The 21,124-nt window shown below is 43.8% G+C and overlaps 1 protein-coding gene across 5 annotated transcripts in view; it reads left to right on the top strand.

Moving 5' to 3' along the window:
• The window catches only part of SGCE (sarcoglycan epsilon), a 176,399-nt gene that overhangs the window by 125,272 nt on the left and 30,003 nt on the right, over positions 1–21,124 (top strand). For 4 of the 5 annotated variants that reach the window (XM_063921401.1, XM_063921404.1, XM_063921400.1 and 1 more), the window contains one exon: positions 9,390–9,416. The exons of the other annotated variant lie outside the window; for it this stretch is intronic. In XM_063921401.1, the coding sequence (XP_063777471.1) occupies positions 9,390–9,416 (27 nt within the window). The remainder of the gene's footprint in view (positions 1–9,389; positions 9,417–21,124) is intronic. 5 annotated transcript variants of the gene reach the window in all.

The raw sequence follows: 21,124 nt of genomic DNA, 5'->3' as shown, positions 1-21,124 counted from the left end.
TCGGTAATCATATGCACTGTGCTAGTTCCTGACTCTGGTCAGATGGTAATTACAGGTATATATGCACTGTGCTAGTTCCTGACTCTGGTCAGATGGTAATTACAGGTATATACACTGTGCTAGTTCCTGACTCTGGTCAGATGGTATAATTACAGGTATATATGCACTGTGCTAGTTCCTGACTCTGGTCAGATGGTATAATTACAGGTATATACACTGTGCTAGTTCCTGACTCTGGTCAGATGGTAATTACAGGTATATACACTGTGCTAGTTCCTGACTCTGGTCAGATGGTAATTACAGGTATATACACTGTGCTAGTTCCTGACTCTGGTCAGGTAGTAATTACAGGTATATGCACTGTGCTAGTTCCTGACTCTGGTCAGATGGTAATTACAGGTATATATGCACTGTGCTAGTTCCTGACTCTGGTCAGATGGTAATTACAGGTATATGCACTGTGCTAGTTCCTGACTCTGGTCAGATGGTATAATTACAGGTATATACACTGTGCTAGTTCCTGACTCTGGTCAGATGGTAATTACAGGTATATACACTGTGCTTGTTCCTGACTCTGGTCAGATGGTAATTACAGGTATATGCACTGTGCTAGTTCCTGACTCTGGTCAGGCGGTAATTATATGCACTGTGCTAGTTCCTGACTCCTGGCAGTCTGTGATTATATGCACTGTGCTAGTTCCTGACTCTGGTCAGATGGTAATTACAGGTATATATGCACTGTGCTAGTTCCTGACTCTGGTCAGGCGGTAATTATATGCACTGTGCTAGTTCCTGACTCCTGGCAGTCTGTGATTATATGCACTGTGCTAGTTCCTGACTCTGGGCAGTCTGTGATTATATGCACTGTGCTAGTTCCTGACTCTGGTCAGATGGTAATTACAGGTATATGCACTGTGCTAGTTCCTGACTCTGGTCAGGCGGTAATTATATGCACTGTGCTAGTTCCTGACTCCTGGCAGTCGGTAATCATATGCACTGTGCTAGTTCCTGACTCTGGTCAGATGGTAATTACAGGTATATGCAATGTGCTAGTTCCTGACTCCTGGCAGTCGGTAATTATATGCATTGTGCTAGTTCCTGACTCCTGGCAGTCGGGGATTATATTCATTGTGCTAGTTCCTGACTCCTGGCAGTCGGTAATTATATGCACTGTGCTAGTTCCTGACTCTGGGCAGTCTGTGATTATATGCACTGTGCTAGTTCCTGACTCCTGGCAGTCGGTAATTATATGCACTGTGCTAGTTCCTGACTCTGGTCAGGCGGTAATTATATGCACTGTGCTAGTTCCTGACTCTGGGCAGTCTGTGATTATATGCACTGTGCTAGTTCCTGACTCTGGTCAGATGGTAATTACAGGTATATGCACTGTGCTAGTTCCTGACTCTGGTCAGGCGGTAATTATATGCACTGTGCTAGTTCCTGACTCCTGGCAGTCGGTAATCATATGCACTGTGCTAGTTCCTGACTCTGGTCAGATGGTAATTACAGGTATATGCACTGTGCTAGTTCCTGACTCCTGGCAGTCGGTAATTATATGCATTGTGCTAGTTCCTGACTCCTGGCAGTCGGGGATTATATTCATTGTGCTAGTTCCTGACTCCTGGCAGTCGGTAATTATATGCACTGTGCTAGTTCCTGACTCTGGGCAGTCTGTGATTATATGCACTGTGCTAGTTCCTGACTCCTGGCAGTCGGTAATCATATGCACTGTGCTAGTTCCTGACTCTGGTCAGATGGTAATTACAGGTATATGCACTGTGCTAGTTCCTGACTCTGGGCAGTCGGTAATTATATGCACTGTGCTAGTTCCTGACTCCTGGCAGTCGGTAATCATATGCACTGTGCTAGTTCCTGACTCTGGTCAGATGGTAATTACAGGTATATGCACTGTGCTAGGTCCTGACTCTGGGCAGATGGTATAATTACAGGTATATGCACTGTGCTAGGTCCTGACTCTGGGCAGATGGTATAATTACAGGTATATACACTGTGCTAGTTCCTGACTCTGGGCAGATGGTATAATTACAGGTATATGCACTGTGCTAGTTCCTGACTCTGGTCAGATGGTAATTACAGGTATATGCACTGTGCTAGTTCCTGACTCTGGTCAGATGGTATAATTACAGGTATATGCACTGTGCTAGTTCCTGACTCTGGTCAGATGGTAATTACAGGTATATGCACTGTGCTAGTTCCTGACTCTGGTCAGATGGTAATTACAGGTATATGCACTGTGCTAGTTCCTGACTCTGGTCAGGCGGTAATTATATGCACTGTGCTAGTTCCTGACTCCTGGCAGTCGGTAATCATATGCACTGTGCTAGTTCCTGACTCTGGTCAGATGGTAATTACAGGTATATGCACTGTGCTAGTTCCTGACTCTGGTCAGATGGTAATTACAGGTATATGCACTGTGCTAGTTCCTGACTCCTGGCAGTCGGTAATTATATGCATTGTGCTAGTTCCTGACTCCTGGCAGTCGGGGATTATATTCATTGTGCTAGTTCCTGACTCCTGGCAGTCGGTAATTATATGCACTGTGCTAGTTCCTGACTCTGGGCAGTCTGTGATTATATGCACTGTGCTAGTTCCTGACTCCTGGCAGTCGGTAATTATATGCACTGTGCTAGTTCCTGACTCTGGTCAGGCGGTAATTATATGCACTGTGCTAGTTCCTGACTCTGGGCAGTCTGTGATTATATGCACTGTGCTAGTTCCTGACTCTGGTCAGATGGTAATTACAGGTATATGCACTGTGCTAGTTCCCGACTCTGGTCAGGCGGTAATTATATGCACTGTGCTAGTTCCTGACTCCTGGCAGTCGGTAATCATATGCACTGTGCTAGTTCCTGACTGGTCAGATGGTAATTACAGGTATATGCACTGTGCTAGTTCCTGACTCCTGGCAGTCGGTAATTATATGCATTGTGCTAGTTCCTGACTCCTGGCAGTCGGGGATTATATTCATTGTGCTAGTTCCTGACTCCTGGCAGTCGGTAATTATATGCACTGTGCTAGTTCCTGACTCTTGGCAGTCTGTGATTATATGCACTGTGCTAGTTCCTGACTCCTGGCAGTCGGTAATTATATGCACTGTGCTAGTTCCTGACTCCTGGCAGTCGGTAATTATATGCACTGTGCTAGTTCCTGACTCCTGGCAGTCGGTAATTATATGCACTGTGCTAGTTCCTGACTCCTGGCAGTCGGTAATTATATGCACTGTGCTAGTTCCTGACTCCTGGCAGTCAGTGATTATATGCATTATGCTAGTTCCTGACTCTGGGCTTTCGGTGATTAAAGGTCAGCACTAGTTCCTGGCACTGGGGAATTAGTGATTAATTGCACACAGCGTGCTAGCTCCTGTCTATGGGCCATCTGTAATAAAAGATACAGTGCTAGATCCTTTTAGGGACAGTTGGTGATTAAGAGGCCTATTTCTTTTTTATTTGCAGAAAGAGCTTGGTTACATCATGCCTTTCAGGGCAATGTATCATGCCTCAGACGCCGATACACAGGCTATGAAAAGAGCCGGTCACGGTGAAGGTTTGCTATATGTAGCCTTTAGGCTAAAACAATCTAAGCTTTTCGGAGCTTGACAAATGGGTCTTTTATGCAGTCCCCATATATAAGGGAATTTCCTTTGCGATACTTAGCAGGGGGGTAACCACATGCTAAATGACCCCAATACCCCCCAAAAAAATAAAAATTGCAGCAACCCTCTGAAAACAGCCGTTTTCGGAAGACTGTCCGCATTTTTTAGTATGATGAACTGCGCTAGTTTCTGGCTGCAGGCGGCTGGTTATTATAAAGGTGCATTAACTAGTTCCTGGCTCAGGGCAGTTGGTAATCAGATGCATTGTGCTACTTTCTGGCTCTTCATTTTCATAAGTCTTAGGGTGGGACATACTACTAGATGCGATACATCTTGCCCCTTACTAGGTGCATAGTGGCATTAAATAAATCCCGTATGCATGTAGAATTGCGATTAAAAACGGACAGCTCTTTCCCGAAAAGAGATGTTCTTTGACATGATAGGACGTCAGGGTTTTTGACCCGGGAGTCCTTCTACACATGTGCTGGATGGGGGTGTACTGGGAGGGATCCGATTGGATACCCCTCCGTGCACAATGGGGAAAGAAGCCTATAGGCTTCTGTTAGGTAACAACATCTATAGATGGTGTTGTCTAATGGGTCCAAGCTCCGGAACTTATCACACTCTGCTTTTAGTACATCCTGCCCTTAAAAAGAAAAGTTAACATCTCATGCACATCTCCAATACAGACAACAATCAGAGAACAACTTGCTGCTGTATTTACATACCCTGCAAGGTTGATAGTAAAGGTTAATGTTACATGTAAACCTTATAATATGTGGGTGAATGTGTGACACTAATTGCTCCTCACTCATCACATTTCATGCATCACTTCTCACTTACAGTTTTGCACACTTGTTTGATCCTGATGTATGGTGATGGTTGCTTCTGACAGATCATAGTGTCCAGTCTGATTCTGATGTTTGACTCTAGTAATTGATGATGTCCTAAAGTGGACACATGGGACATATTTATTTTTATTTGACATATTTGACAATTGGTCCCGATAATTATAACTTCTCGTCAATGCCTTTTGTGGAAATTAGAAATTAAGTATTGTAGAAAAGTATTAATATTCACTGCAGAGACAGTGGCTGCAGTAAGTCTGTCTCTGCGGGTGTGATACGTTATACCGGCCGACGGGATGCCGGCTGACAATAGCCCGACAGCGTCATCCTGGCCGCGAGAATCCCGCCAGCGGGGCGAGCGCTAAGAGTCCCCTTGCATTCTCCAGAGGATCTGCTCCCACTCCATAGGAGTTGTGGACCCCAACGAGTGGGAATAGCCCTGGTGCGCCAGTATTCCGGCTGACGGGATTTCGGCGTCTGTATCCTAAACACCCGGATCCCGACAGCCGGCATTTTAACTACATCCTGTCTCTGCAATGTGTAACAAGTAATATATGATCTCTTATACAATGAGGGATATCCAATTATCATGGATTATAATGGATTAGCTGGGGCTATCCAATTAGGATTTTAGGGATTATGCTTCACTTGCCTCAGGCAGACGAAGCATAATGCGCGATAACAGATTAGTTTTTCCGCGATAACACATTGGTCCGAATACTTATCCCGGATCCCATCTGTTATCGCCCAAAAACTAGACATTTTTTGGCCAATAAACGGGCTGTAATTGGATAGACCATTGATCAAAAATCAGCCCATTTTTATAGGACGAAAAAGTAGCGCATGTCATTGGATACTACCCCAATCTTTTACCTTAATCACACTACATACAGTATGAGCATGCAGACATTTCCAGGGTTGGATCCTACAAATCTTTCTCCTGGAAAATGTTGCGAAGTGTAGGCAATAGGTTATAGAGGCCGGAGCTTTCTATAGATTATGGTTTAGGTAACTTTAGCAATTTAGCAATAAAAATCTAGAGCGGTCCTGTACATATATTAAGGGGATGCTTAATATTTGCTGGGGGGCCTGAAAACGGCTATATTTGGGGGAATTTCCGCAATTTTTTAAATTAATTTATCTTTATGTATTGGAGTTCAGTATTTTCAAATGTAGTACCAGGAACATTTCAGGGAAAATAAGACAATATTTTACAGGTTTTTCCATCCCTAGCAGTGGCTCCATCGATTTGTTTGAATAAATATACTCAAACTAATATAAATAAATAGATAGATAGATAGATAGATAGATAGATAGATAGATAGATAGATAGATAGATAGAAGATAGACATTACTGTGCAAAAGTTTTAGGCAGGTATAGAAAAGATGCTGCAAAGTAAGAATGCTTTCAAAAATAGAAGTGTTAATAGTTTATATTTATCAATTGACAAAATGCAAAGTGACTGAACAGAAGAGAAATCAAAATCAAATCAATATTTGGTGTGACTGCCCTGTGCTTTCATACAGCATCAATTCTTCTAGGTACACTTGCACACAGTTTTTGCAGGAACTCAGCAGGGAGGTTCTTCCAAACATCTTGGAGAATTCCGTCTCTTCATGTTATCCCAGACAGACTCAATGATGTTGAGATCAGGGCTCTGTGGGGGCCATATCATCAATTCCAGGACTCCTCTTTATACTGATGACAGTTCTTAGTGACATTGGCTGAATGTTTGGGGTCATTGTCCTGTTGCAGAATATATTTGGAGCCAATCAGACACCTCCCTGATGGTATTGCATGATGGATAAGTACATGCCTGTATTTCTCAGCACTGAGGACACCATTAATCCTGACCAAACCCCTAACTCCATTTGCTAAAATTCATCCCCAAACTTGCAGGGGACCTCCATCATGCTTCACTGTGGCCTGCATACACTCATTGTTGTACCAATCTCCAGCCCTTCGACAAACTGCCTTCTGTTACAGCCAAATATTTTAAATTTTGACTCATCAGTCCAGAGCACCTGCTGCCATTTTTCTGCACCCCTTTTTCTATGTTTCCATGCATAGTTGAGTCACTTGGCCTTGTTTCCACGTCATAAGTATGGCTCTTTGGCCGCAATTTTTTCATGAAGACCACTTCTGGCCAGACTTCTCCGAACAGTAGTTGGGTGTAACTGGGTCCCACTGGTTTCTGCCAGTTCTGAGCTGATGGCACTGCTGGACATCTTCTTATTTCAAAGGGAAGTAAGCATGATGTGTCTTTCATCTGCTGCACTAAGTTTCCTTGGCCAACCACTGCATCTATGATCCTCAACATTGCCCTTTTCTGTGCGTCAGTGCTGAGAAATACAGGCAGGTACTTATCCGTCATGCAATACCATCAGGGAGGCGTCTGATTGGCTCCAAATTTATTCTGCAGCAGATCAATGACCCCAAACATACAGCCAATGTCATTAAGAACTATCTTCAGCATAAAGAAGAACAAGGAGTCCTGGAAGGGATGATACGGTCTCCCCCCCCCCTCCCACAGAGCCCTGATCTCAACATCATAGAGTCTGTCTGGGATTACATGAAGAGACAGAAGAATTTGAGCAAGCCTACATCCACAGAAGTGGTTAGTTCTCCAAGATGTTTGAAACAACCTCTCTGCCGAGTTCCTTCAAAAACTATGTGCAGGTGTACCTAGAAGAATTGATTTTGTTCTGAAGGCAAAGGGTAGTCACATCAAATATTGATTTGATTTAGATTTCCCTTCTGATCATTCACTTTGCATTTTATTAATTGATAAAAATAAACTATTAAAGCATTCTTACATTGCAGCATTTATTCCACACCTGCCTAAAATTTTTGCACAGTATTGTACATACATCTGCATTAGAGGAGGGGAGTGGTAAGGAAAAAGATAGACAGGAGCAGGAGAATAAGGTGAAAGTGATCTGTGGGTAACAAATATATAACGAAGAGGTAACTATACAAAAAAATTACCAAAAATAAATATTTGTACACTTAGATTTAGTATACATTACAATAAAAAAAAAAACAACACATATTTTTTCTCTTAGTAGATCAAACATCTTCTGTTAGGGGACTCTTCATGCTAGTCTGGGTCTATCCATTCTAAAGCTGATGATTGCCAGCTTTGATAGCCTGCTCCTTAGTAAACCTAACCTACCCCTTACATTGGTTCCAGAACTTAGAGGCCCTACACACTGGCCGATTTTTTGAAAGATATGAACGATCTCGTTCATAAATGAACGAGAACTCGTTCATATCTTTCAGTGTGGAGACTCCAGCGATGAACGATGCACGGCCCCGCGCTCGTTCATCGCTGGTCTTCCGTCGGCTGTGCATGCAGGCCAATATGGACGATCTCGTCCATATTTGCCTGCACTTCAATGCAGCCGCGTGACGGGGGGAGTGAAGAAACTTCACTGCCCCCGTCACTGCCCCCCCGCCGCCGGGTCGCTCGTCAGCCGTATCCGCCGTCGGGCAGCTCGGCGGCGGGTCGGCCAGTGAGTAGGGCCCCTTACGCTCCAAACCAAAGACCTACAATTGTTATTGATACAGCATCTAAAGCTATACTATAAAAAAAAAAAAAATCTAATAAAAAATAAAGGTCACTAATCTAGAATAAAACTGTGAATGGCTGTTTATATAATGTCTCCTTGACAAAAGAAAGTGCAGTAAGTACTGAACTGTAGGTATAACAAGTTAAACCTAACAGGAGTCAAACAAAATATGGATTCCAACGAGTTGACCACTTTCTAATGACAAAACTGTGGTTGTTTGCTACTGGCTGCTCAAATGCAATTCCATCCCTCATTCTGGGGGAGATGTATCAAACATTGGAGAGAGAGATGAAGTTCCAGCCAATCCGCATCCTCGTAAATGCTCCTAAAGGGCCCATACACTAGAACGATAATGCCCGATTTCATCCCGATTTTATCTCTCACAAAGCTTAGTGAGAGATAAAGTGTTAACCAAACCAGTTCTAACTGCCGTGTTACAGGTTGTGTTTGAAAAATGACAGTTAGGAGCTGATTGGTTGGTATGTTATATCTCTCCAAGCTTTGATAGATCTCCCCCTCTATAAGAATAGAGGTGGGATGCACGATGCGCGATGCATCCCGCCACTCTTCGAAAGCACTTATACCTATGGAAGCCCATGGACTCTTTCCTTGATTCCCCCTGAGAGAGATCCAATGAGATCCCTCCCAGCAACCCCTGCACCACATGTCCTTTTATCTCAAAGGACAGCTCTTACCAGGAGAGCTATCCGTTGCAATAGAAGGACACGTGCCGCAGTGGGTGCTGGGAGGGAACTGATTGGATCTCTCTCAGGGGGAATCATGGAAAGTTCATAGGCTTCTATAGGGCAACGCCATCTATAGATGGTATTGCCCACCGCATTCAAGCCCTGGAATGTATCGCATTCCGAGGCTTGGTGAATATGTGGTAAGCGGACAAACCTCAGAAAATGACATTTTTGGAAGTTTGGCAGCATTATAGCATTGGTGTATCCCGCTCTAGATAATAAATATATAGTCAGGATCATTGGCATATGCCTTTATTTAGGAAAGTCTCTTACTCTGCACATGTTAGGGGCAGAGATACTTTAATTGATTGTACAGGATCACCCTATAGCATCAAATCCTACCAGCATTCATCCATCCATCCATTCATTCATTCATTCATTCTAAGCAGCTTTGTGAGGTCCATGACTCTCATTTAGGATGGAACACTCTGGGTCACCTGTACAGCATCATCCCCGCCATGATGATAAATACTGATGTACATTACTGTTGCTTCCCAGTACTTACAGCAGCATTTATGGCTCATGTAGATCCATTATTCACCTTTAGCTTAAGAAGTGCTTTGAATATCAATGCTATTATTTAATTCATACATTTTGTTTTGTTTCTAGGGAAAAGAGAAACATGCAAACACCAGAGTAAGTGTCTTCTCTGTTATCTTGTCATGTAATACTCACCTCGCCGTAGCTGGTCATGCCTCACTCATGTGTTTCATGCTCCCCATCAACATCCACTCATCAACTCTTAGTAAACGCTGCTACAAGAGTATTTAGGTTTAGTAGGTGTGTGGTGATAACACAAAGTGATGTCTACGTTAATGTATGGAAACAGTCACACAGGTGATTTATGTTAAGTTTGTCTTGGCAAAACCAAGAAATGTTCCTCAGCCCTTTGGTTTTTTTATTGGTTTTTTATTTTGTGAACCTGGAAGTTTTAGGAATTGCAAGATTATGAGAGAAATGCAGTTTGGGGCTATTGCTCATTCGTCAATAAGCCCTACTCATATTATATTAAATTTATTTAAAACTTTATTTAAAACGTTTTCTAACTCGCCTTTCGTTGCAATAGCAGTAGTTTCATGGGGGGCCCACCTGTTTTATGGCCATCATTCACTCTATCAGCGAGGTCCCTTTACTCTGCTTGAACTGTTCAGTGTTAGATTAGCCGAAAGGGGATATTTATCAAACTTTCTAAAGAAAAATGAAGGGGTTGCTCATGACAGCCAATTAGATTCTAGCGCTCATTTTTCTGATACACTCTATAAAATTATAGCTGGAATCTGATTGGTTGCTATGGGAAACACCTCCACATGTCCTTTTTTAGAAGGTTTGATACAGCTCCTCCATAGGGGTCTATGTACTGAGTCTTGGAGAGAGATAAAGTGGATAGACTCACCAAGGCTTAGTAAATAGACCTGTTAGAGTCATATTTAGAGCTTGGAGATAATCCATCTGAAGAGCGCAATTTTGTACCTTGGCAAAAAAAAAAAAAACTCTAAATGCAATATGTGATTATCTGTGACCAGCTAAAAAATAGCGAAGGATGAGAATTCCAAGGGGTGGACACTCCCAAATTACTATTATTTGGAAAGGAGGGGATTTAGTAAACTTCTTAAATAAAGTGGAAACTCTATTTAGGTCTCTCTAGATCTCTTTCTGATCCTAGTTAGTAGAACTGCAGTATTCCATACTTGTGATCATTGATTTGGTAGTTACTTATACCCAGAAACCTGGAAAGCTTGAATAGAAACAACATTCTCCAAATCTATGCATTTGTGATGGGTTCAAAGATCTGGGGACAGCAGGATCTTTAGAAGAATTTGTTATCCTATCTAGGATGGTCCTCCGATGTTTCTACCATCAATGATTGATGGCTTCAAACCATCCTATAATGTGACCCCCATCCACAAATGGACGTATACCGCTGATGTATGTCATCGGTGGCCAACCATCGATAGCAAAACTAGTCACTGTCGTCATCAAACCATGGATGGCTGTCAACCAACCAAAACTTTCAGACAGGTGGGGAGCAGATATTAGCATATCAGACGGAAATTTGCTTTTTTTATTACTTGGACGTATTGTTGAATGTATGATGTTGACTATTAAACTATGTTGCACTGAATTTTTACCCTGATCTACTGTACATAGCTTTTAGCCTCTGTAATAATCAACAGTATACAGTCAATATACATATAACTGTTCTTTAAATATATAACTTATTTAAAGAGAAGTGTATAACTGAACTAACAGAAGAGAGGTATGTTGCCGTAAATATACAATTTATAAGCCAATTAAATAGAACAAAATCACAAGAGATTAAATTAGTTTATATATAACTTGCTTTATCGAAGAGGATTGCTTTAAAAAAAAATCTAATCTTTGTTTCTAAATGTCATCTCTATATTCTGAGTGGTTTATTACATTTAGAGATTGGACAGTTCTAAAATCAGTTGAGAGTGAGACTGATGGTTAATTTAATCTCAGCAGCCTGTGAAGATCATTTGGACAACAATAGCTCAGATGATTGGCAGAGCTGTCAACCCAAAATAGGTTTCTTCTGTAAGTGTTTAAAGTGAATCATTTAAATGCAATACCCCCATAGATACTGTATATATGGAAACTCTTTGCAGAACTGTTAACTTGTTAAAATAAAGAAATTTGGAAAGGTAATTGTAAAGTCTGTGTGCAAATCACAACAGGATTCTGGGGAGCTGCAGAAGTGTGTCTTTACTAGCTGCAGTCATGCTGAAAATGGCTGCAGAGGCACTTCCTGTACAACAAACAATTCCTCTATAACAAGTGGATGGCAGTGGTGCAAGTTTACTATGCTCATATAGCATATACTGAAATGAAAAATATTTGTACATTATTTAGATGAAAAACATGAAGTCAGCTAAAATGAAATTATGTTTTAATCCCCCAGGGTTCCTTTCTGAACGATCACAATTGATGCAATAATTATAACATAATTACCATAATAATCTGAAAAAGTACCGTTATTATTAAGGGCATTATCATAAAGAAGAAATAGAGAAGAAAATCTCTGTTGTTATCCAAAGGCTAAAAAATATATAATATTATTGTTAATTTTATAATATATAACTGAATGAAAGAAATATCATGGGGCAGTAAATTATTACATTGACTTTAAAATTAGACGTGTGACCTACACATACCCCACGCCTGGCGACAGTCCAAAATTTTGGGCCAAAGGAAGTAATGTCATTACACAAATCAGTGAAATACTGCCTAAAAGATTAGGCGCGGGTCTGGCTAACGGCCATGGCCTAATTTGTCCTGACTTCCAGTCTGGAATGCTGCAGGTATGCATGCAACGTAATTGCTGCACTGATACCTCCACATAATGGCCGTGCCAGGCATGCGGCAGGGAATACTGCGTCCAGCTGGCAGAACAGCGAACCTCATATTTTAAAGCATAATAGTTCTTAACCCTTATATTTCCCAGCTGCAGTATCGCACGGTTGATGCGGAAAATACTTTAAAGTTGAAAATGATTTATCCCAGGTTACTGAAATATGGGAAAAGCAGCATGACGCTATTAGCACATTAGGAAAAGAAGTCGGACCGCAGGTGTCCATTATTCCATACAGTATATGTCTGTTTTATATAGGGGCGGCACTCGATATACCGGCTGTCGGGATCCCGGAGCTTAGCATACAGTCGCTGGGATCTCAACCGCCGGTATACCGACAACTATTCTCCCTCTTGGGGTATCCACGACACCCCTGGAGGGAGAATAAATAGCGTCCATGCCCATAGCATGGCGAGCATAGTGAGCCCGCAAGGGATCCCGACAGCCGGCCAGTCATAGTACACCCTTTATATAGAGTACCTCACACATCTTAATTTAACCCTATAAACATGCTAACATAGCAATCAGATAACACATTACCTTTATATGTCTTTGTTTAAGCCAGAGGTTAACCCTTCATACAGCTCAATCTCCTATCAAAATGTTCTCCCTCCGACCTCTCAGATCTATGACTCATCCTGCTAGCAACCTATCACTGCTGCCTACTGCACCAGGATGCTGCACAGTTCTATGACTCCCTACAACGTCCAATCAGACTCTCCCACAGCCTTCATTTCTTGAAATGCTCTCTGAAATAACCAATCTCTGTATTACACCTTACTATACTCCCACCTGTATCCCGCACGCTTATGCACCCTCACAATGGTTCCAATCTGAACTACATTATGATCGGCACTCACTCCTGTCTCATCTGTGCCCTCACCTTATTAGATTTTCTCTGACGTCCTAGTGGATGCTGGGGACTCCGTCAGGACCATGGGGGATATAGCGGCTCCGCAGGAGACAGGGCACAATAATAAAAGCTTTAGGATCAGGTGGTGTGCACTGGCTCCTCCCCCTATGACCCTCCTCCAAGCCTCAGTTAGATTTTTGTGCCCGACGAGAAGGGTGCAATCTAGGTGGCTCTCCTGAGCTGCTTAGAATAAAAGTTTAAGTTAGGTTTTTTATTTTCAGTGAGTCCTGCTGGCAACAGGCTCACTGCTACGAGGGACTTAGGGGAGAGAAGAAAACTCACCTGCGTGCAGGATGGATTTGCTTCTTAGGCTACTGGACACCATTAGCTCCAGAGGGAGTCGGAACACAGGTCTCACCCTGTGGTTCGTCCCGGAGCCGTGCCGCCGACCCCCCTTGCAGATGCCGAAGTTGAAGAGGTCCAGAGGTCCAGAAACAGGCGGCAGAAGACTTTCAGTCTTCATAAGGTAGCGCACAGCACTGCAGCTGTGCGCCATTGTTGTCAGCACACTTCACCAACAGTCACCAACTGTCACTGAGGGTGCAGGGCGCTGGGGGGGGCGCCCTGGGCAGCAATGTATAATACCTTTTTATGGCTAAAATACATCACATATAGCCCTTGAGGCTATATGGATGTATTTAACCCCTGCCAGATCTCACAAACTCCGGGAGAAGAGCCCGCCGAAAAGGGGGCGGGGCCTATTCTCCTCAGCACACGGCGCCATTTTCCTGCTCAGCTCTGCTGTGAGGAAGGCTCCCAGGCTCTCCCCTGCACTGCACTACAGAAACAGGGTTAAAACAGAGAGGGGGGGCACTTATTTGGCGATATGATTACATATATAAAAATGCTATAAGGGAAAACACTTGTATAAGGGGTTGTCCCTGTATAATTATAGCGTTTTTGGTGTGTGCTGGCAAACTCTCCCTCTGTCTCCCCAAAGGGCTAGTGGGGTCCTGTCCTCTGTCAGAGCATTCCCTGTGTGTGTGCTGTGTGTCGGTACGTGTGTCGACATGTAGGAGGACGATGTTGGTGAGGAGGCGGAGCAAATTGCCTGTATTGGTGATGTCACTCTCTAGGGAGTCGACACTGGAATGGATGGCTTATTTAGGAATTACGTGATAATGTCAACACGCTGTAAGGTCGGTTGACGACATGAGACGGCCGGCAAACAAATTAGTACCTGTCCAGGCGTCTCAGACACCGTCAGGGACTTGTAAAAACGCCCATTTACCTCAGTCGGTCGACACAGACACAGACACGGACACTGACTCCAGTGTCGACGGTGAAGAAACAAACGTATTTTCCTTTAGGGCCACACGTTTCATGTTAAGGGCAATGAAGGAGGTGTTACATATTTCTGATACTACAAGTACCACAAATAAGGGTATTATGTAGGGTGTGAATAAACTACTTGTAGTTTTTCCTGAATCAGATAAATTAAATGAAGTGTGTGATGATACGTGGGTTTCCTCCGATAGAAAATTATTGGCGGTATACCCTTTCCCGCCAGAAGTTAGGGCGAGTTGGGAAACACACCTTAGGGTGAATAAGGCGCTCACACGCTTATCAAAACAAGTGGCGGTACCGTCTCCAGATACGGCAGCCCTCAAGGAGCCAGCTGATAGGAAGCTGAAAAATATCCTAAAAGTATATACACATATACTGGTGTTATACTACGACCAGCAATCGCCTCAGCCTGGATGTGCAGCGCTGAGGGGGCTTGGTCGGATTTCCTGACTGAAAATATTGATACCCTTGACAGGGACAAGATTTTATTGACTATAGAGCATTTTAAGGATGCATTTCTATATATGCGAGATGCGCAGAGGGATATTTGCATTCTGGCATCAAGAGTAAATGTGATGTCCATATCTGCCAGACAACAGTGGTCAGGTGATGCAGATTCCAGACGGCACATGGAAGTATTGCCGTATAAAGGGGCGGTCCATCGGACCTGGTGGCCATGGCAACAGCTGAAAAATCCTCTTTTTGTTACCCCAAGTCACATCTCAGCAGAAAAGGACACAGTCTTTTCAGTCTCAGTCCTTTCGTCCCCATAAGGGCAGGCGGGCAAAAGGGCCAGTCATATCTGCCCAGGGGTAGAGGAAAGGGAAGAAGACTGCAGCAGGCAGCCCATTCCCAGGAACAGAAGCCCTCCACAGCTTCTGCCAAGTCCGCAGCATGACGCTGGGGCCGTACAAGCGGACTCAGGTGCGGTAGGGGGTCATCTCAAGAGTTTCAGCACGCAGTGGGCTCACTCACAAGTGGACTCCTGGATCCTACACGTAGTATCCCAGGTGTACATTGGAAATTCGAGACGTCTCCCCCTCACAAGTTCCTGAAGTCTGCTTTACCAACGTCTCCCTCCGACAGGGAGGCAGTATTGGGAACAATTCACAGGCTGTATTCCCAGCAGGTGATAATCAAAGTACCCCTTCTACAACAAGGGAAGGGGTATTATTCCACACTATATTGTGGTACTGAAGCCAGACGGCTAGGTGAGATCTGAAATATTTGAACACTTACATACAAGCGTTCAAATCAAGATGGAGTCACTCAGAGCAGTGATAGCGAACCAGGAAGAAGGGGACGATATGGTGTCACTGGATATCAGGGACGCTTACCTACATGTCCAAATTTGCCCTTCTCACCAAGGGTACCTCAGGTTCGTGGTACAGAACTGTCACTATCAGTTCAGACGCTGCCGTTTGGATTGTCCACGGCACCCCGGGTCTTTACCAAGGTAATGGCCGAAATGATGATTCTTCTTAAAAGAAATATGGACGCTTTCCTGATAAGGGCAAGGTCCAGAGAACAGTTGGAGGTCGGAGTAGCACTATCTTAAGTAGTTCTACGACAGCACGAGTGGATTCTAAATATTCCAAAATCGCAGTTTTTTCCGACGACACGTCTACTGTTCCTAGGGATGATTCTGGACACAGTCCAGAAAAGGATGTTTTCTCCCGGAGAAGAAAGCCAGGGAGTTATCCGAGCTAGTCAGGAACCTCCTAAAACCAGGAAAAGTATCAGTGCATCATTGCACAAGGATCCTGTGAAAAATGGTGGTTTCTTACAAAGCGATCCCATTCGGTAGATTTCACGCAAGAACCTTTACGTGGGATCTGCTGGAAAAATGGTCCGGATCGCATCTTCAGATGCATCAGCGGATAACCCTGTCTCCAAGGACAAGGGTGTTTCTTCTGCGGTGGCTGCAGAGTGCTCATCTATGAAAGGGCTGCAGATTCGGCATTCAGGACTGGGTCCTGGTGACCACGGATGCCAGCCTGAGTGGCTGGGGAGCAGTCACACAAGGAAAAAATTTCCAGAGTGTGATCGAGTCTGGAGACTTCTCTCCACATAAATATACTGGAGCTAAGGGCAATTTACAATGCTCTAAGCTTAGCAAGACCTCTGCTTCAAGGTCAGCCGGTATTGATCCAGTGGGACAACATCACGGCAGTCGCCCACGTAAACAGACAGGGCGGCACAAGAAGCAGGAGGGAAATGGCAGAAACTGCAAGGATTCTTCGCTGGGCGAAAAATCATGTGATAACACTCTCAGCAGTGTTCATTCCGGGAGTGGAAAACTGGGAAGCAGACTTCCTCAGCAGGCATGACCTCCACCCGGGAGAGTGGGGACTTCATCGGGAAGTCTTCCACATGATTGTAAACCGTTGTGAAAAACCAAAGGTGGACATGATGGCGTCCCGCCTGAACAAAAAACTAGATATTGCGCCAGGTCAAGGGACCCTCAGGCAATAGCGGTGGACGCTCTGGTAACACTGTGGATGTACCAGTCAGAGTATGTGTTCCCTCCTATGCCTCTCATACAAAAAGTACTGAGAATCATAAGAGGGAGATGAGTAAGAATGATACTCGTGGTTCCGGATTGGCCAAGAAGGACTTGGTACCCGAAACTTCAAGAGATGTTCACGGAAGACCCGTGGCCTCTACCTTAAGAAAGGACCTGCTCCAGCAGGGGCCTTGTCTGTTCCAAGACTTACCGCGGCCGCGTTTGACGGCATGGCGGTTGAACGCCGGATCCTGAAAGGCCATTCCAGATGAAGTCATCCCTACCCTGGTCGAAGACAGGAAGGATGTAACCGCAAAACATTTTCACCGCATTTGGCGAAGATATGTTGCGTGGTGTGAGGCCAAGAAGGCCCCTACAGAGGAATTCCAACTGGGTCGTTTCCTACATTTCCTGAAAACAGGACTGTCTATGGGCCTAAAATTAGGGTCCATTAAGGTTCAAATTTCGGCCCTGTCGAATTTCTTCCAGAAAGAACTGGCTTTAGTGCCTGACGTTCAGATGTTTGTAAAAGGGGTACTGCATATACAGCCTCCTTTTGTGCCCCAGTGGCACCTTGGGATCTCAATGTTGTTTTGAGTTTCCTAAAGTCACATTGGTTTGAACCACTCACCACTGTGGACTTAAAATATCTCACATGGAAGGTGACGATGCTATTAGCCCTGGCTTCAGCCAGGCGTGTGTCAGAATTGGCGGCTTTATCATATATAAAGCCCTTACTTAATTTTCCATTCGGACAGGGCAGAATTGAGGACTCGTCCTCAATTTCTCCTTAAGGTGTTTTCTGTTTTTCACATGAACCAACCTATTGTGGTACCTGCGGGTACTAGGGACTTGGAGGACTCCAAGTTACTTGACGTTGTCAGGGCCCTGAAAAATATGTTTCCAGGAAGGCTGGAGTCAGAAAATCTGACTCGCTGTTTAGCCTGTATGCACCCAACAAGATGGGTGCTCCTGCTTCTAAGCAGACGATTGCTCGCTGGATTTGTAATACAATTCAGTTTACACATTCTGTGGCAGGCCTGCCACAGCCAAAATCGGTAAAAGCCCATTCCAAAAGGAAGGGGGCTCATCTTGGGCGACTGCCCGAGGGGTCTCGGCTTTACAACTTTGCCGAGCAGTTACTTGGTCAGGGGAAAACACGTTTGCTAAATTCTACAAATTTGATACCCTGGCTGAGGAGGACATGGAGTTCTCTCATTCGGTGCTGCAGGGTCATCCGCACTCTCCCGCCCGTTTGGGAGCTTTGGTATAATCCCCATGGTCCTGACGGAGTCCCAGCATCCACTAGGACGTCAGAGAAAATAAGATTTTACTTACCGATAAATCTATTTCTCGTAGTCCGTAGTGGATGCTGGGCGCCCATCCCAAGTGCGGATTGTCTGCAATACTTGTACATAGTTATTGTTACAAAAATCGGGTTATTCTTGTTGTGAGCCATCTTTTCAGAGGCTCCTTCGTTGTTATCATACTGTTAACTGGGTTCAGATCACAGGTTGTACGGTGTGATTGGTGTGGCTGGTATGAGTCTTACCCGGGATTCAATATCCTTCCTTATTATGCACGCTCGCCCGGGCACAGTATCCTAACTGAGGCTTGGAGGAGGGTCATAGGGGGAGGAGCCAGTGCACACCACCTGATCCTAAAGCTTTTATTATTGTGCCCTGTCTCCTGCGGAGCCGCTATATCCCCCATGGTCCTGACGGAGTCCCCAGCATCCACTACGGACTACGAGAAATAGATTTATCGGTAAGTAAAATCTTATTATTAGCTATTTTATGAGCTGGGCCCTTTCCTACTATTTGTTTTCTTGTCTGCATTTATTTTGTCTGCATTGTTTGTCCCTGTTTCTGTGTATTTTCACATTTCTCCACTGTGTGGTGCTGTTGAGCACTGTGGTGCCTTACAAATAGGGAGGCCAATCCCGTGCCTATTTTTTTCAATGCCGGGTATCGTGATTGAAAAATGGTCAATCCAGGGTTTTCCCGGGATTGGCATTTCCTTGTGTGGCCGCCCCCCTCGCCCCGCACACATAACTCACCATAGCACTGGGGCGGGCGGGTGGGAGACATCTGTTTCACTCTCCCGGCGGCATGTGACAGTGCAGCGTGACCTCTCATGTGGCGCTGGGGAGCCGGGAGTAGGAAGCCGGCCAGCCAATCCCGGCTGTTTTTGGGCCGAGATCCCGCCGAACCCGGGATTGGCCTCCCTTACTATACCCAATCTCCTATGCCCTTGCTAATTTGTGGCGACTGACTTCCCACTTCTAACCACTGCAGGCAACCATACTGTATATCAGTACTAATGTCAGGCAGAAGAAGTGAGCACCAGCAATGAGTATTCTACTGTATCCGGTGTGCCCAGCAGTGGCGTAACTACTGGATTCAATAGAAGCATTGGCTTCCAGGAGCCAGCCATCAGGGGGATCCAAGGAAGAAGAAAGGAGCAGTGGTGGATCACCAATGGTCTGCTGAGCAATGACTGCAGCACATCACTTATGCATCAGTGTATGATGTGCACATTTCACAAGTGATTTGCTGCAGTCACTGCTGTTGTTGCTCAGCAGCCCCTTGGTGGTCCCACAAAGTGAGCTGCAGTAAAAAGTCTTGGACACTGACACATAACCTGTTGTACAGAACACTGATACAGGTGCAGAAGACATCCTCACTGGGAAAGAATCATGCAAGTATATAAATGTCTTATATAATTATGAAGCATAGAAAGCAGTAGTTGTTTTAAGAAGGTGCACTAATTGTTCAAATAAAATTTTTAGGGCTCAATTTACTCTCATTTGAGGCCAGCAATTTGATGCAATAACAAATCTTTATTTGACCAGATGTACCATTGGTGAGTCAGTAGGACAGAAGCTCCTGGCAATCACTGAGAAGTAATGCGATAGCATTGCAATCACATCTCTTCCTCCTTTGTCCCCTCAGCTATGCTACTGACAGGGCCGAAACTAGGATATTTGTCACCCAGGGCAAGGCAGTAATTTGAATTACAAGTGAAAAAATAGCGGGTGGAAGGAAGATCAAAGGCGCTGCTGTACACGTGACAAATATAAAGAAAAAATGTATAATATACTTGCAAAACCTCGTGGTCCTTCGTTAATCTTTTTCTATAAATCCAATGATTATCAGGTGTTTACATGCAAAAAAACAAAAATGGACAACAAATGTGTAGTAATGTCTATAATAAGTTCAATTTTTGTGTGTTCTCCGTTGAAGCAGAGCCCTATGATGTGGAGGTTTCTCTTGATAGGAGATAAGGATAGTTTCTCACCACCACTTCACAAACATAGGTACACGTACCAAAACTCACTTAGAGTTAAATAACACCATACACATAAAGGTTTCTTTTTTACTTCTAATCATAACGCATGAAACAAGATCCGTTCAATGAAAACGTACCACACTCACGTTTTCAACAGATGGTATCCCACACGTAGCAGTTTCTTTGAATAGATGAGTGACTCTTCTCTTCCAAAAAGAATTCGTTTATTGGTGCGTGATACAATTTAAAAAATAATTAAATAAAATCCCCTTCATCAATTACAAAAAAATCCAGGATAGAGCAAAATGTGAGTCAGAATAGAATATGACAATCACAAGTGAATTCCGGACTTACACTTGTGAACACAAATGCTGCATATTACCTTGGATTGATGTGGATGTAGGAGAATTAAAAAGCACTGTCTGATATCACCAACGCCGTTTCGACACAAGGTCTTTTTCAAGGTGGATGCTCAAACAGTGACTGACAAACATATTTATACCAGTGAACAGGAAATGGAAATGCATCTTGGGTAATTTGAATAAAAGTATATGGGTGCGATATTTTATTGTACTTCCCTCTGCTTATTAAAGCTATATTGAATAGTGATGCTCACCCAACTATTAAATTTTATTTAAAACCATCAATTAAAAAATAATGCTGTTGGAATAATAATGTGAGAATACCATGCTAAACGAACACAGCAAGATTACATACACCTCTAATTAATATACAGTAAAATTAAAAAGGAGATATAATGTAGGTAGTATAACTACAAATCTTTCAGAGATGATCGATTTCTACCTACAACCATTTGTAATAAAAGGTAAATCACACCTTAAAGATACAACCGATACAATTAATAAACTATCAGAGATAGAGTGGCAACATGATTCTTTTTTGGTTACAGCGGATGTTACGTCACTGTATACTATAATTAATCACAGTGACGGTTTGGATGCAGTAAAATGGCA

This window comes from Pseudophryne corroboree, chromosome 5 (genome assembly GCF_028390025.1).
Source record: "Pseudophryne corroboree isolate aPseCor3 chromosome 5, aPseCor3.hap2, whole genome shotgun sequence".
Taxonomy (NCBI): domain Eukaryota; kingdom Metazoa; phylum Chordata; class Amphibia; order Anura; family Myobatrachidae; genus Pseudophryne; species Pseudophryne corroboree.
Note: the sequence above shows the minus strand (reverse complement) of the source record. Positions and strands in the feature narration are given on the sequence as shown.